Genomic DNA, 16,059 nt, shown 5'->3' with positions numbered 1-16,059 from the left:
TTGCATCTACTAGCTCTTAAAAGGAGCACAGCAGAATGTACTACAACATCTTAGAAGTTACTCTCAGCTATCCTGACCAAAGGAATGCCTGCCAGCCATATCAGCCAGGAACTGCTATGCTAGTAGGCAGAAAAGTAGTGTATATGTGGATCAAATGAAGGCAAAGAGAGTTGTTTGGCTACAAGATACCTAAAACCCTTCCCCCACAAGGAGTAAACAGGCTAACTCATGTAGCTTTTCAAAGGCTAAAAAAAAAAAAACCACAAAACAAACAAAACAAAAATAGTAAAAATTCTTAGACAGGTTTATGAAAAAAATTGCTTTTATGAAGTGTTTAAAATAACTTTACTGTCGAGTAACCTTTAAACATCACAAAAATATTTTTAAAAAGTATAGTATTCAATTACACAAAGTTATAAAAGAGACAGACACATTTAATGCCTTGAATCACAGTAACAAGAACTCTTTTGCAAGCTACTGAGTATTCTTACCTCCTCTCCCTGCACCTCCATGATTTCATTTATCAGCCTTCTCTGCACAAATTCAGAAATCAGTTTACTGACTGGAACATAGCACTACCCTGATGTCTGCAATCCATCCAGCAGAACAGGCTTCAGAGTAACCCAACATCAACACAGGTAAGGAATAGTAGCAGAGTCCTTTCAAAACAAAACAAAACAAAAAAAACCACAAACCACCAAAGGGGGTTTGATTAAGAGACCAGCCAGCCATTCACATCTCCCTGTGCTATAAACTAACTCCTCATTTGAGTTTATAGAAGGTATTTACCATGTTACAGCTAAAAGGTATAATTCACTAGCAAATTGCAAAATGAAATAACTACTCCCTTTTTCTGCTACATCCAAATTGTTTTTGATACCACCTGAACCACACCCAGAGAGATCACAGAAATATTTGTTAAAAATGAGTCCCGTATATTTTCAGTATTTAGGCATATATTTTCAGAATGCTAAAAAAAATAAAAGAGATCAGATCTGTATGTTCAGTCTAGAAGGAGCAAAGTTGGACAATATCTATTTGTACGTTATAAAACAATAGTGGTTCTCAGATTCATCTTCTTAGGTATTCAGTTTTTGGGTCCATATCTGAATCTGATGAGTCACTTTCATTGGAAGAACTAGATGAATCTTTCCATTCTTGAGAGTTGTTAAGACAGTGTGGTTTCTGCACACTTTCTGTATCATCAGGGAGTTGTGATTCAAAAGCATGTCTATGTTGCCAGTCAACTGTGTCATCCTGGGAAGACAGAAGAGCTGCAGAACTGTCCATGGTCTCTTTAGAGATTCCCAGAAGCACAGTTTTCAAGTTTATGGTAAAGCAAGCACTGTTCGTTGACCTAGAAGAATAGGTACAATTCTCCTCAGGGAAAGGCTGAAGTAACTTGCAGCCTGGGTCTTCATCTTTTTCAATGTCCATCTCATTCTCTTCAAAAACTTCTGGGTCATCATCTGGATGTTCACTTGCCTGGCTGCTACCGTCATCATATGTGCTACTTGTAGAGCACCGCACAAATACACCTGTCGTGTCAGAGGAATGAGGTGCTCTTCTTACGATATCACGCCTTGTGTAGTCATGATTACTTAGGTCATCACTGTCGCTGTCGTCGCTGTCACCTTCATCACTGACACTAGATTCCACTGCCTTTTTTTCAACCTCTTTATAAATGATCTCTACAGATTGTATTTTTTCAGTTTCAAATGTACAAGGTGAATAGGCAAGTGTCCTCCCGATGAATACCTAAAAGAGCAAAAAGAATTAGGAAAAAACAAAGACAAAAGATCAGCCAAATCTGCGCACACAGAAAAGTGAAGAATACCCCTACCCATGAAGTTATCAAACAAATTATTCTGTGACACATTTTCAGCTTTTTCTGCAGAGTTTAGTGCGACTAGGACTCCTCCCTCTTTGCCATTCCTGTGATCTGACAGCCTTCACTACAAATCAAGGCACACGCCATTGGACAACTGAAAAAAAATGACACTACTACCACGCAGAATTACAACATTTTTTGACTGACACTAATTTTTGAAATATCTTTCTAAGACTGAAAGCTCATTTTAGAAATATATTTTGAACCTGAGTTGAGTCTTGCAACCCTCTATTAGCTCTTCCAATTACAATGCAGAAGAGAAGCCTTACACAGAGGATCAATTTTAATGTCCTTTAGAAATTTACCATTTGAATAAGTGTCCTCTGTAACGCCTTAAGTACCATTTACCTTTTCCTCAGTTTTATCTGTACTTTTGAGGATTACTGAATGCTCTAAGTATTGGGGAAAAACATTCAACATGAACAACTATCCTCAGACACTACTTGGTAAAGTCATGTACAACAAGTCCTTGGAGATGAAAGTAATGACAGCAAAGGTCATAAACTTGAAGAAAAAAACTCTTAGAGAAAGTTGATGCTAATCAGCTCTGGATATGCTTGTGGAAAAATGAAAAAATATGCTGAAAATACCCCACTGAACTCTGAACTAAATGCAAAAGAAATAAAAGACCATAAAAAAAAGCAAAAAAAAAGTCCCAGTAATCTCATCATTTTTGCTTGAAATTTAGTAACAATTCAATCTCTTCTCTATTAAAATTGAAAAAAACAGCTGACTATAGCCTGGCTTCTTCAAGCACTAAAACATGGCCCTGCTCACAGAAAAAGTCAAAGAAAGATCATTTTATTCAAAATAGGGGAACTGTGACTGATATATTACCATTTCCTTTCTTTCTCTGTTACTTTCATTACCTCTGCCTTAATCATAGACTTTTGTCAATCACTATTACCCAACTGAGAATAGCTTAGCTTTTGGAAGGTGATGCAGCTACTGTTTGCTTTGTGTTTGCCCAGCCTTCCTCCCTGAGTAAGTTTTCTTCCAGAGAAGTTTTCCTTTTTGTTGTTGTTGTTTACATCCAATTCCTTTATTTGGGTAGATTATGACAGCCTGGTCACAAGAGGTAAGCTCTAAGAATCTATGCCAACTACAGATTCTGACAGAGAACTCAAATATAAATATCCTTTTTTTTTTCCCCCCAGTAAGTTTTCCACTCTCAAACATTCCTCAAAAGACACTAATTCCTGTTTATAACAGAATACAGTAATAAATCATTACTGAGACTGCAGAAGTTAGACAGACATGAACCTACCCAAAGAAGTGGTCCCAAAATCTAGAACTAACAAGTAGGATACTTTTCTGGCAGTGAGGTATCTGCAGTTGACTGTATCCCAATCTATGATGCTAGATACACGTGCACTTGAAAGCTGGTGACCCACAAGGTATATCTGATTTTAGTAAAGAGCATGTTTCCTGTGATTGAGAAGCTACCACTGACATCACAACTCAGACTCGGTTTTCTTGAGAAAAAACATGCTTCAAGACTGCTTTTCTTGAGAAACAACATGCAACAAGACTGCTTCCTCAAAGCATATTTTCAACAGCTGCCCAGATTTGGCTGTCTTACCAGGCTGCTTAACTTCTACTTTTAGCATTTCTCATATGTTCTCCTTGCCTCCTTTTGTGGACAATAACCATGAAGAGCAGCTTTAGAAAAAGTGTTTTAGAGCACTAACCATGACTCTTCTCCAGAGAAGGCTTAAATAACTGTTTCATCTTTTGGGGAAAATGAGACCAAACCCCCCAGCTCTAGACCATTTTAATGTACCATCACAGGCACAATAGACTGGGACTTCAAGTTACTTTTTGTCTTTTTAGCTTGGTTTCCTAAGGAAAAGTGATAAGGAGAAAACCTTGAAGGCAAACCTACTAAATATATATTTTTTTCAGTTGTAGAATCTCTCAAATGCCTTTAAACACATCCAGCATCCAGGGAGTTGGCTAAACAATCCTGAAATCTTCAGGGAGTTGTCTACTTATTGGAGTAATAAAAGATTGATTCAATTATAGGGCGAATTGGATTTGTTCCTAGAGAGTATGATGCTGCAGAGTGAAGTAACGCAGGCAAAATGCACCAGAAACTGCTTTACAAAAGGAGCAATGGATAACAAGTTTTCAAAGCATATTCCTTGGTGAATAACATTTTTCATCCCTGTGCATTTTACCTGAAAACTGGAGTAGGTTTTTTGTTTTGGAGTTATTGCCCTGGCCCAGATATAGTGGAAGAAGTGTCTGCTGCAGGAAGGATTTACGTGTATTAGGTAATTTTCAAAAGGCAAGGGGTAAATTGTCCTATGCTGGGTGCTCCACTGTAGAACCTAGCCTGCTTCTGTGAACCATCAAGAGCTCATTTAAGGTTACTGTGTGCGCATCTCTCCCCTTCAATGCTGCCTGTCCCCTCCAACTTCTCTCTGAAGTAGAAACAAATGGTTTTCAAAGAGACCGAATATTTGTTCCACAGAATGGATGAGATTTATTAGCCTGTAGATTATCTTTGACACAATCAAGCTGCAAATAAAAACATTCTAAGCACTTACATAACTTGTACCTAATGTACATAAATAGAAACTTTATATGGTAAGCTTCCTGCTCCCAACCAGGAAGGTTAAACATGAAAATTACATACCAAGGTACGAGGAAGTGATTTTTTTTGAAGAATATAGCCTCCCGCATGCATACACTTCAGGACAATACCTAACACCAGTGAAAAACATACAGCACCTGCAAATGAAACGCTGTAATAACCTGCAAGTGAAAAAAACAAACAAGCAATCATGAATGAAGTTTTCAATGATCACATTTCATATTTCACATTCAGAACAGCTACTTAGAATATCAGAATAATTTTGGATAGAAGGGACCTCTACAGGTTATCTGGTCCAAGGTCAAAATGAGACCAAATCTCAAGTTAGATTCAGGAATTAAAAAAGAAGTTACACCATCATTGATATCTATTTATTTAATTGGTGCAGATTTGCATGGTTCACAGGGTCAACAGTAAATTTGTAGCCCCGAAGTGGATGGGTTTTTTATTTCCCTTATGAATCCCCATAATGTTTATCACTTGGGAGGTACTTTCTCTCTTCGTATTTTGAGAATTAACTTGTAAATCTTCCTATATAAAAAGAAAACACTGGCACAATCAAGACAGACAATCCGTTCCTGCACTGTAACACAGTTACCTTGTCGAGCTACAGAGTCTGCAGTTGCACATTTCCAGGCTGATGGGATGGAACGTTTATTCATAGATGCGGAGACCATAACAGACACGCAGTAGTTTGTATTTGGATACAATTCTCCAATGACACTACTAAAAGTTTCTTTAGTGGTTCTCTCAGGTGGCCTCTACCATGAAAGACAATGTTTTAGAAAGTTAACTATTTGCCTAAAAAGAGAACCCAAGCCACCAATAAAACCTGGCTATTTCAGAGAGAAACTGCTGTAGCATGTGAAACTGGAAACACTGATACAGTAACCCAGCATTTTATCTAGACAATCACTTCATCTCTAGTTCTAGCTGATACTAAGATGCCTACTTTATTGCCTAAAAAACTTCCAGTGCATGGAGTACACACTCTGGTTAGGCAACTTATTCCAGTGCTTTGCCAGCCTCAGTATTAATGTCTTTCTTGATGCTTCACCTCAGGACTGCACAACTGCCAACTTCACTTCACTGTTTTTGGTTACAGCCACAGTGGATGTGCCATTTCCCCTGTTTCTCCAGTAAATGTTTGCACACAGAGACTGTGGCCTCTCGCTGTACTTTGCTTGTTTACACTAAGCCATCTAAGCCATCCCCTACTATTCCAGCATTTCCTCATGAGTCACGGCTCAGGTTCGCTCCCACAGTCCTCGGTCTTCCTTTCTGGATCCTGCCACTCTTCCTCTAGATCCTGGCCCATGTCTTTTCTGAACTGGAGCTAGGTAGGTGTGCTTTCCAAGTACTGGGTAGGTGAGAAATATGCTTTTTTTCCCCTCTTCATCCCCCTCAGCAACATGAGTGATGTTTAGCTTGTAATAATCCAGAATGCTCTCTTCCTTTCTGGCAAAACTGCTGCCTGTGTAGCCGTTAACATCCTACTTATTATGCAATTATTCCTAAGTGATATACCTTGCATTGGTCCTTACTGAATGAGTTCCTTTTTATTTTATTTCTCTGTTTGTGTGAAGCTCATTTTACGTTCTAATCATGCCTATCTACCTCTCTATTGCAGCATACAATAAAATAAAACACAGACCCAGAACAGGTAGTTTCAGAAATTAACTAGATACACTTTTCCAGTTTGTCAGAGAACTACTGAACTGCTTGCTGAACATATTTCCTGATCAGCTGTGCACAGGAAACTACAGCAACTGCTGGTAGTTTCTGCTGAAGTCTTTTCCCCTTGGCTTCACAGAGAATAATCACTTGAGCCAGTGCCCCATGCCTTATTTCAAGTAAGGATACAGGACAACTAACACTCCTCTTCTATGCCTGCTTGTCTGCAGTAAAAGGAAGTCATGATTTTATTTTCTTCTAAGCATCTCCTATTCATACATTTACTTCTGTAAATCTGCTGACCACTAGAGCCATTTTATGCTTTCTATTTGTGCTTTTATGCTTTCTATTTGTGCTTTTATGCTTTCTATTTGTGCTTTAGACAAGAAATACAGAAATAAAAGTTCTTTACCTTATGCTCTTCATCAAGTGTTTTCAGTGTTATATGATAATCAATCTCTTTATATATATCAATTAAAGACACCGGCTTTTCATTATTTCTTAAGTGAGAGGTTGGCAACTTTATGGTGACGTTTATGCAGTTTAGACAAGAACTGATATTAACTTCTGGTGGTCCCAGGTATGCTATTAAAAAAAATAAAAAAATTGAAGAAGCATACAGTATGTACTCAATACCGATTCTATTTTGGTGCTGAATACATAGCTGGCTAATCAGATTCCAGATTATGTCACTGTTGTAAGATCCACAAGGCCTTGCAACACTTAAGTTTTGTGGGAAAAGATAGCTTGACCACATGGCTAGACTATAAAAACAACCAGCAGCCATTAGTAGGGGAGGGAAGAAGAAAGGTGACAGAGAAAGAAAGGTGACACTTTGCTTCAGCTCCACAGGGAAACGCACTTTTTATTTATTTGAGAGGAAAGCTGAGGTTAATGTTTAGGAAAAGCTGACTACTTTCTTGCTCGTCATTTTTTAGTCACTGGAAGGAAGGAATCCCTGTAGAAATTTGGTGGTGTGTGGCCCTGCACATACTTATACCAGTTGCAAGGAAGGCTACAGGTTCAACACTTGGAAGCTGAGCATTCTACTGACAACAGTTGAAATGAATGCATTCTGAAGACTGCCTTTGAGTTCAAAGTAACCTCCTAAATTTTGTTCCTCAGAACACACGTTTGAAGAGATGTGTACACTGAGTGTCTCCCCTCCAAAACTAGACATCCAACAAGACTAGATTTGATTCAGTATGGAAGTTCCTCTAAGATCTTCTTTCCTCCAACACAGGAAAAAAGTAAGTTTGTTCTCACACCACTTCTCAACACTCTATCTCTGTAAGATTCAATTTGTGCACAATACAACATGGAGAAAAAAAGAGATAGTTTGGATTTTAGTTTTGTTTTGCCCAGAAGCATGTACATTTTGCTCAACGTGGAGACTAAATTGCTAGCATCTGCAAAATTCAGAAAAGCAATACACTTTTGCCAACGATTTCTGTTCCTGAAAGAATGGAATGGGGTAGGGAAAAAAAAAGTTTAATACTTAGAACAAATGCAAGCTTTTACCCACCCCCACACAGGAAAGCACATTTCAGTCTAGTTACAAACTTACTCCTTTCCCATCATTTGGTTTAAATTAGAAATAAATATTAACTTAAATTTGGTTCTAGTTAAGTGTGGTTGTTCTCTTGGCTCTTTCTTATATTAAGCCTCTGGGCCTTTGCTCAAATCCAAGCGTCAACAGAAGTGAGATTCCACTAGAGCTATTTGACAGTAAACATCAACTGCATCAACTGTATCCAGTAGGGAAACATCTCAGAATACTGTTTCTTTCCTGCCCAAGTATTGTAAAACGAGGCACTACACTGTTAAGACTAAAGGCTTCATCCAAGTCCTACGCCATGAAAAACATGACTTCACTCAATTGCTTATAGTTTGAACCAGAGGACTACTAGCAAGACATCCAGTTTCAATTTACAAGTTGCCAATGACAGACAATCAATCAGCGCACTTGGTAGTTTGCTCTTGCTTCAGCTCCCGGTCAGAGCAGGCTGTTAACGTTGTTTTCTTTTTTTTTGTTCCCCTCCAGGACTGAAGAAGCCTACCATTGTATTAAGTAGTGGTCAATGCATCTTCTGATCCTTCTCTTTATTAACCTAACTGCTGAAACACCAAGGACCTCTGTCTCTGAGGAATGTTCTCAAATCCTTCAGTTATTCTTAGTTACAAAAAATATATATTGTCAGTAACTTCTGTCTCAGCATCACTTTAATTATGGAGCTTTCAAAGAAGCCCCTAAGTCTCTGTTAGTTCCAAATGAAATACTAAGCACAGCTAAGGGTGATGCTGCCTCTGGCATTAGATGTCACTGCTAAGCATTTTCTTTCAGAAGCGAGGAAAAGAGTAAGTTGATGAAACAACAGGTAAATCTCTCTTCCCCTACACCTAGTGCAGATGTGGTATTTCTTCAGTTCTTAACGCTGACTATCTGAAGACAAAATTATGCATCTTACGCACTTAGTGATTTTTACTTCATGCTTGTGAATGAACAACATGATTCTGTTTTCTGTGTTTACATATTTCATTTCAAAACCAGAGTCTTGTCTATTTATCAGAACTAGCATAGCCCCAGATTTTAGAAAGCTACCTCTATATTCTATGCTTTGTAACTGATACGTAATAGATTATATACAAACTCACATTCTCTTACATAAGAAATAAAACTGCCAACCAAGTTAGTTTGTAATGCCGTACTGCAAAGCTAGCAGAGCATCATTTATACATAACTGGGAATAAATACTAAAATGAACAAATGCAGAGCACTTACTGTCAGTAACTGGCACAAAATGAAGTGTAGAAGAATTGAATACTTTAGTTCCTACAAAGCTCTGAACAAATACAGAATACGGAAGAGATACATTTTGTAAATCCTCTGTTAGGTTACAGGAGAGTTGTTCAATGTATGAACAGTTTTGTGCAATAATCCGGTTCCTGTAAATCAAAATATATAGTAATTAAAAATCGAAAATAATCTATTCATATCCTCCAGTATAAGAAAACATCTTTGTGGAGTGGAAAAACAGGCAAGGAAGAAAATAGTCATGCAGAGTATTTTGAATTCCTAAACATTAAAAGAAAAATTTGTGTCTAATATAAAGTGAGACTTGCCTGGGGTCATCGTACAGTACACGATAGTATGCTGTCACATTTGGGTCAGTTCCTGCCTGCCAGGACAAAACGTGCTGGAAGTTGCAAGATTCCAGTTTTAGGTTGAAAGGTGGCCCTTCTGGAAGCCTTTCTAGAAAAGGAAGGGAAAAAAGAAAAACAACAACCCATTAATATCATCGATATGAATGGCAAACAAATTTGAGATTGCAACAATTCTAATCAATAAACCTCATTAGAGAAAACCAATATTAGCCCCCAAATAAAGCAACCATAGAACACAATAGAGTTCAGCACAACAGAAGACACAATGCAAAGGACTGTCCTCCCATATTTTAGTTCTAAGAAGTTCTTTCTTCAAGAAGCATAAAGTTGCAAAATGATGCCTGCTAAGAATATGTCAGTCTCCTGAACTGTATTAGGAAAAGCATTTGGAAGACAATAGAAACTTCTTACCAGGCAAGCTGCTGCAACAAGCTGCACACAGAATACAGATGATGTACACTGGAAAATGAAACCACATATTAGTGAATTTGCATGTCTACAGTATCTGATTATTAGCTTCCTATTGGCAATATTAATCCACAACAGTCAGAGACAATTCTAAGTATTCCCTCAGATGAAGTGTTCATGCAGTCCCTTGACTCAACTTTGTATGTTACTGGATTCTCTCTTTCACATCTTCCTCTTCCTGCTTTCCCCTACAATTTCCTCCTTCCCCCAGAGTACAGGATGCCCCCTTTTCCAACTGGTGTCATCAACTCAAGGCTCCTAGGAGCTTATTATTTTGATAACTACCCTGTGGTTCAGGCTCACATTGATCCCTGCCAAAAGAGGTTCAAGACTCAGTTCAAATAAACCTATTTAAGATGTTCTTACCACACACTGTCTTAGAGGATCCTGACTATATTTTAGGTAGCTTACCCTGTCTAGCAAATACCATGTTACGTCAGGACAAGAATCTTACAACTTTACTGGAGTAAGATAGCTACTACTGCTTGAAGAACATTACTGAATCATCTTCAGTAATGAAGGACATACGTCCTTCTTTGCTGAATGTGGGGAATCCTCAGTGTTGTAGTACTGGTATATAATGCACTGTTTTCAGTCATCTAACTCCTAACTTCCTCTCTAGTTCAGTTGCCCCTCCTTCTGTTTTGGTTTAACCCTGGCAGGCAGCTCAGTACCGTCCAGCTGCTCACTCACTCTCTCCAGGTGAGACAGGAGAGAGAATCAGAAGGGTAAAAGTGTGAGAACTCATGGATTGAGATAACGTCAGTTTACTAGGCAAAGCAAAAGCTGCACAAAAAAGCAAAGTGAAACAGGGAATTCATTCACTACTTCCCATCGGCATGCAGACATTCAGCCACCTCCAGGAAAGTGGTGCTCATCGCGCCTAATGGTTTCTTGGGAAGACAAAGGCCATCACTCCAAATGTGCCCCCCTTCCTCCTTCTTTCCCCCAGTTTTATTGCTGAGCCTGATGCCTGTGGTATGGGACATCCCTTTGGTCAGTCTGGGCCAGCTGTCCTGGCTGTATCCCCCCCCAGCTCCTGGTGCACACCCAGCCTGGTTGCTGGCAGGGCAGCAGAAGCAGCAGATAAGTCCTTGGCCCTGTGTAAGCTCTGCGGCAACTAAAACATGACTGTGTTATCACCACTACTGTCATCAAAAATCCAAACCAAAGCCTCGTACAAATCTCTTTGAAGAAAATTAACTATCCCAGCCAAAACCATGACACCTTCCCAAACTGAAGTTTGTGTCCTGTTTCTGTAACGTTACCCTGTGGGTGTTTCTAGCTCTTTCTACACCATTCTGTTTTCTGCCTGGAAAAGAAAAAAAAAACAAACAAAACAACAGATACTGCAACACTTTTAATTCTCTCACACGACATGGTTAAAACTGCATTCAACCTGTCAGTCAGGCCTACTATCTGAGCAACCTCTTGAACCTTCTTGCAAACCCCGGCATTTTAGAGATCTCCACGTCTTCTCATATAACCTCTGTAAGGGACTGTCCTCGCATGCAGATTCTAGCTATATCCGCAGACCAACCGAGTCTTGCATCTTTTGTATCTTTTCAGCATGGCACTTGGAGACATTCTTGAAATGATTGTTCTGACCCTTCTAACTCTTTTTCAAGATACTTTAGCTCTCTTCTGCTTTCCTGTTTTAATTTCCTGTTTTCATTTTAAAGGCATTTCTGGGCCTGTCCTCTTAGGATGAGATGCTCACTCATACACTGTGTCCAAGAAATCATCAGTTAAATTTCAAACAACCATGCTTTTTCCTCATGCTTTAGAGGAACTCCCTGGAAATATCTGCAAAATTACTTCAGCATTTTTCCCTTGAATTCTTCAACATGATCTCGTTTGTTTTGACACCTAAGCCCCTATCCAACAATATTACAATACCCAAAACACCACTATCCTACTACCTCTGTTGAACCGTGTTAATTATTACTGCCATAACATCTTATCTTGCAAGTATTAAAATATGCTCTCTATATCCGTTCTGAAATTAGATGCAAAGAGATTAAGCAACTCACCAAAGTTGCACATGCAGCAAATATATATTCCCAGAAGAGAGAAGACTTCTCTCTCTAGCTTCATTTTACTATACAAACCACAAACATCTCTTGTATGTCTTATTTTGCACACGATCTTCTACATCATTACTGAATAATAAATACCCCCTTAGAGAAGTGCCATTAAAACTAGAACCATTGCTTTCTTGCCATATAGCATGGGGTATGAATTACAAAGCAATACCTTAATGGTTATTATTCTTCACCTGAACACGAGCTTAGATTTGTAACCACACGGTCTGTAGCACATTGATGATACTTCTGCTATATCAAACAGGATCAGTGTACAGACTCTAGTAATGACACACTTCCATATAGCAAGCTCTTTGGATTAGTAGATGCAATCTTTGGAGATCCTTTCTTACCCTAGCCACCTCACGTGTGTCAGGTGTCTTGCTGAAGGAATTCCTGTTGACACAGATAGTTTTCTTTTCTCTCTGTATTTTTAAATACCTTTCCCCTCTCAAATCTAGTTCATCTAGAGTTCAAATTGCTTCAGTAACTTTGTTTCAACAAGCACTATTACCAAACTCTCCAATTTGTTAGTCTCTAGCATAAGAGATACAAACAGGAAAAAGTATGTTATGCCAAATAACTGCAGTAAACTTAAGCTGCAGAAACAAAGGTAATAAAGTAAAATGAAGAGGGAATCATCATCATCATCTTGTCCTGTTCACAGAATTAAATGATTCTATCAGAACAGTTTCCCACTACAATTAGAGTCCAGCCAACAAGCTATGTTTGCAGTGTTTACTAACCCAGAAACTGAAGAGTCCTGAAAAAAGTTAGGACAAGAAATGACAAAGTATCCAGCTAAGAGTTCACTGGATTTTTAGAGCATACTGTTTCAAAGTATTTTTTTAATGGAGAAATATGGTTTTAGAATGGAATATATAGAATATAATACCCTACAATCTTGATTCTGTGAATTATTATAGGGAGAGCTCTATAATAACTTTATGGTATCTTAATTCAGTGACTTGGAAGGACTGGTAGTGAAAAATCACCAGAACTATCTCTCCTACAACGTAAAAGTACAAGCAACTTACCAAATGGGTAAAAAGGCAGTGGTCCACCCATCAGTGTTTCCATAGTGATTAAGAAGTACAGCCTACTGATTGTAAAATAAACATTTTGCTTCCATACCTGCAAATACATTAAAAACAATCACATTCAGCAAATCATGTTGTACATAAAATGAGATATACGTACAGATAATTATTTTAACCTCTTCAGTGCATTGGGGGAGAGGCATTCTCACAGTTGCTACTATCATCCTGGGGGATGATGCTCAAAACAGACAATTTTATGACAATAGTACTTCCACCCCCAGTCCCTCGCGGAAAGTGCTCTTTCCATTTCAAATAAATACCTAAAGCACTGTACAACTATTAGTATTGATTTTGCATGATGATAGCATTAGAAAATTCTAAGCCACTGATTCCAACTTATAAAAACAGTTAAAGATCACTTGCCTTTATTTGAAATATTACAAATATTACAAGAAATATTACAAGAACTGTTGAAAAAAATGTTTCCAGAAAGAAGGTAGATAGGCAGGTTAGAAAAAAAAAGATACAATGGTTAATTATAAGGAAGTTATTAAGTTTTGTTAGAGTTTTTAATACATAAGGTCTATTAAAATATTGCCTATTCTAGGTGTTGTTATTTTACTCTACTACCCTCATCGTATTCATATTTGCAGGACTTGGTTTTTATTTACAGGCAAAGTACTAAGGTACGACTGTGATTCTACAGATAACTGAGAAAAGGTATAAGTCTTTGGAAAGTACCTTCTTCTCTAAGTTTAATAAAATAAATTGTTTTTGAATTTAAACTGTTTTTTTAAACTGATTTTCTCTGCAAAACAAACAGCTTAAAATTAAAAATTGTGATAAACCATATTGTGGTCAAACTCAACACAGTATTTTAAATGTATCTGATTTATCTGAGATGTAACTCTTATCTGCTCAAAGCTTTAGCAGGACTAGAGGAAGTCACTGAATAAGTGTTAAGAAGCTGTATCTGTGCAACTGATAATCATAATTGCAAAGTAATAAACTCTTCCACAGATGAAGAGAGTGTTCTTTTTCATTTCGTTTTTTTTTTTTAATTCATTAAAGCATGAAGAATATTTCAGAGATATAAAATGCTTGTTTCCCCCTTCTCAATCAAAATCAAGAATGAATCAAAAGAAGGTATGACTTACTAGTTACACAATCTTTACTTAAAGTTCAGCACTTACAATAGCAAGCTGGAAAGTGATTAAGTCACCAATATCTATCAAGTCCATTTAGCTTTGACACTAGTGAATGGCAGAGAACAAAATAATCTGACATTCAGATCAAGTTTACAAATTACACAAGTACAAAAAAAAAAACCAACTTTCTACTTTCAACAAGGCAACCAGCTTCATCCAGAAGTCATACAGAAGACAGTGGTACTTTCACAGGCATTTTAAAGAACACTTACACCTGCAGGATCTGATTTTTGATATTTCTTACATATTCTACAGTTCGGCACCTTAGAATACGTAAGGTAAATGTGACCAAACATGTTTCTCTTTGAGTTTGTACAGTCATCTAAATCTACACGTCCTCTACAAGTTTATCAATGACAGTGGAAATTTAAGGGGAAAACCATTCCTGTCAGGACTCTCATTAGCTCTTCTTACTCTTCCGCCTCAGAGCCTCAACAGCCCTTGGAGAGAAGCCATGGAAATACCTGTGAGTCCAGCCCCCACTCACCTCATCAGCCAGCTCTTAGACTAGCAACATGATAACTCAGCTGGGTACTCCTGCATGCTGCCTGAAGCCTCCAGCACTTTCACAACTCAGCTTCACACTTCCACCTCATCTGCAGCTAGTCTTTAGCTTGAGTTCAGGCCAGGTGGTTTTGAGTTGGATGCTTCCAATTAGGAAAAAAAAAAATTAAAAAAATTTTTGAAAGTCACTGGTTTGTATTTCAGAACAGCTTCACATTGATAAAGCAGAAAACACACCCTGTTCTTTGAAACAGGCAGATGGCGTGTTTATTTATAGAAACTTACTCATTTGAATATTGAGAGAGACAGACACCTAGGAGATGCTTCACACAGAGAAGCCTGCAGAGGAATGTGCTAAACCTACACAGGCAGCAAGATGCAGGAATTGATTTCGTTACAGAATCCATGTGAGCCATTTAACCTCAGAAACCCGGACCCGGCGATCAGGAGCCCACCAGCTGCACCCCCGGGGTGCCCCACAGCTCCCCCGAGGACCCAGCGTGGGACATGCGGCCCTCAAGCGCCCCTCCTGCCGCTCCCGCCGAGGAAACCGGAGGCTACGGGCGAGCAGCCCCCTCGCTCAGCCTGCCGCCCTGCCTTTCCCTTCACGACTTCCCACCCCCGCAGCGCGCTGCCTACCGCGCACCCCCAGGCGGTGCCGCCGGGGACCCTCCTCATTTATCCCTAACGGAGCGGCCCCACCGCCCACGCGGCTGGCGGCGGGCGACGTTACCTCCGCTCGCTGAGGGAGGCGGGCGCCCCCCCGGCCGGACCTGGCGGCGGGCGCCATCCCCGCGGGCTCCCCGCCGCCCCCGGGCCGGCTCGGCGAGAACGCAGCACGAAATGGCGGCGCCGGCCCGGCCGCCTGGGCACGCCCCCTAGCTGTTGGCCACGCCCTTCCCCGGCGGGAGTAACGGGCCGGGGGTGGCGGCCGTTATGGCTGTGGGGCCGACTTAGGGGGTCCTGCCTGGCTCGGCTCGACCCTGCTCGGCTCGGTGCCGGGGGTCGTGTCCCGCCCCGCCACCCCGGCCCGTTCCCCTGGGCGGCCTCAGGCACCGCTTTCCGGGCACTTAAGGGCTCGGCTTGTTTCGGTTTCTATTCATGAGCGCTTAATCCGGCTCTTTGATTATTACCAGTTTTTTAAATCGTGAAGTAAACCTTCACGGAGAGCCGCAAAGGCTCCTGTTGGTTCCCTTTCTCGCTCGTGACCTCAGTGCACAAGGGGAGCCCTGCTGCTGCCGCCAAGCGCTTCATAAATGTTTGCCTCAGTGGATGGGGTGTCCTCTGCACCACTATTTTCTGATAGCTAAAACTGAAGCGAGGTGGCATTAAATACAGCCCTCATCAAGTTATTCACTAAAAAATCTTGGTACTTACCTGAGAGGGGTAAGAAACCAGTGCCAGTTAGCAGCCATGTCCCTCCACA

The 16,059-nt window shown here is 39.8% G+C and overlaps 1 protein-coding gene across 2 annotated transcripts; it reads right to left on the bottom strand.

Annotated features, from left to right (window-relative positions):
* Nucleotides 1–304: 304 nt before the first annotated feature.
* On the bottom strand, nucleotides 305–15,522 carry IFNAR2 (interferon alpha and beta receptor subunit 2). 2 transcript variants are annotated; one of them, XM_048071406.2, is made up of 10 exons: nucleotides 15,367–15,522; nucleotides 14,617–14,776; nucleotides 12,919–13,015; nucleotides 9,741–9,788; nucleotides 9,288–9,417; nucleotides 8,947–9,110; nucleotides 6,577–6,749; nucleotides 5,089–5,251; nucleotides 4,533–4,651; nucleotides 305–1,758 (listed from the first exon to the last, which is right to left on the bottom strand). In XM_048071406.2, exons 3-10 carry the CDS (start codon nucleotides 12,959–12,961, stop codon nucleotides 1,072–1,074), a joined length of 1,527 nt encoding a protein of 508 aa, XP_047927363.2. In that variant the 5' UTR covers nucleotides 12,962–13,015; nucleotides 14,617–14,776; nucleotides 15,367–15,522; the 3' UTR covers nucleotides 305–1,071. The 2 variants fall into 2 exon arrangements, with proteins under 2 accessions (XP_047927363.2, XP_013048349.3); XM_013192895.3 differs by lacking the exon at nucleotides 15,367–15,522 and adding an exon at nucleotides 14,919–15,095.
* Nucleotides 15,523–16,059: the final 537 nt, after the last annotated feature.

Source organism: Anser cygnoides, chromosome 1, assembly GCF_040182565.1.
Source record: "Anser cygnoides isolate HZ-2024a breed goose chromosome 1, Taihu_goose_T2T_genome, whole genome shotgun sequence".
Taxonomy (NCBI): Eukaryota; Metazoa; Chordata; class Aves; order Anseriformes; family Anatidae; genus Anser; species Anser cygnoides.
Note: the sequence above shows the minus strand (reverse complement) of the source record. Positions and strands in the feature narration are given on the sequence as shown.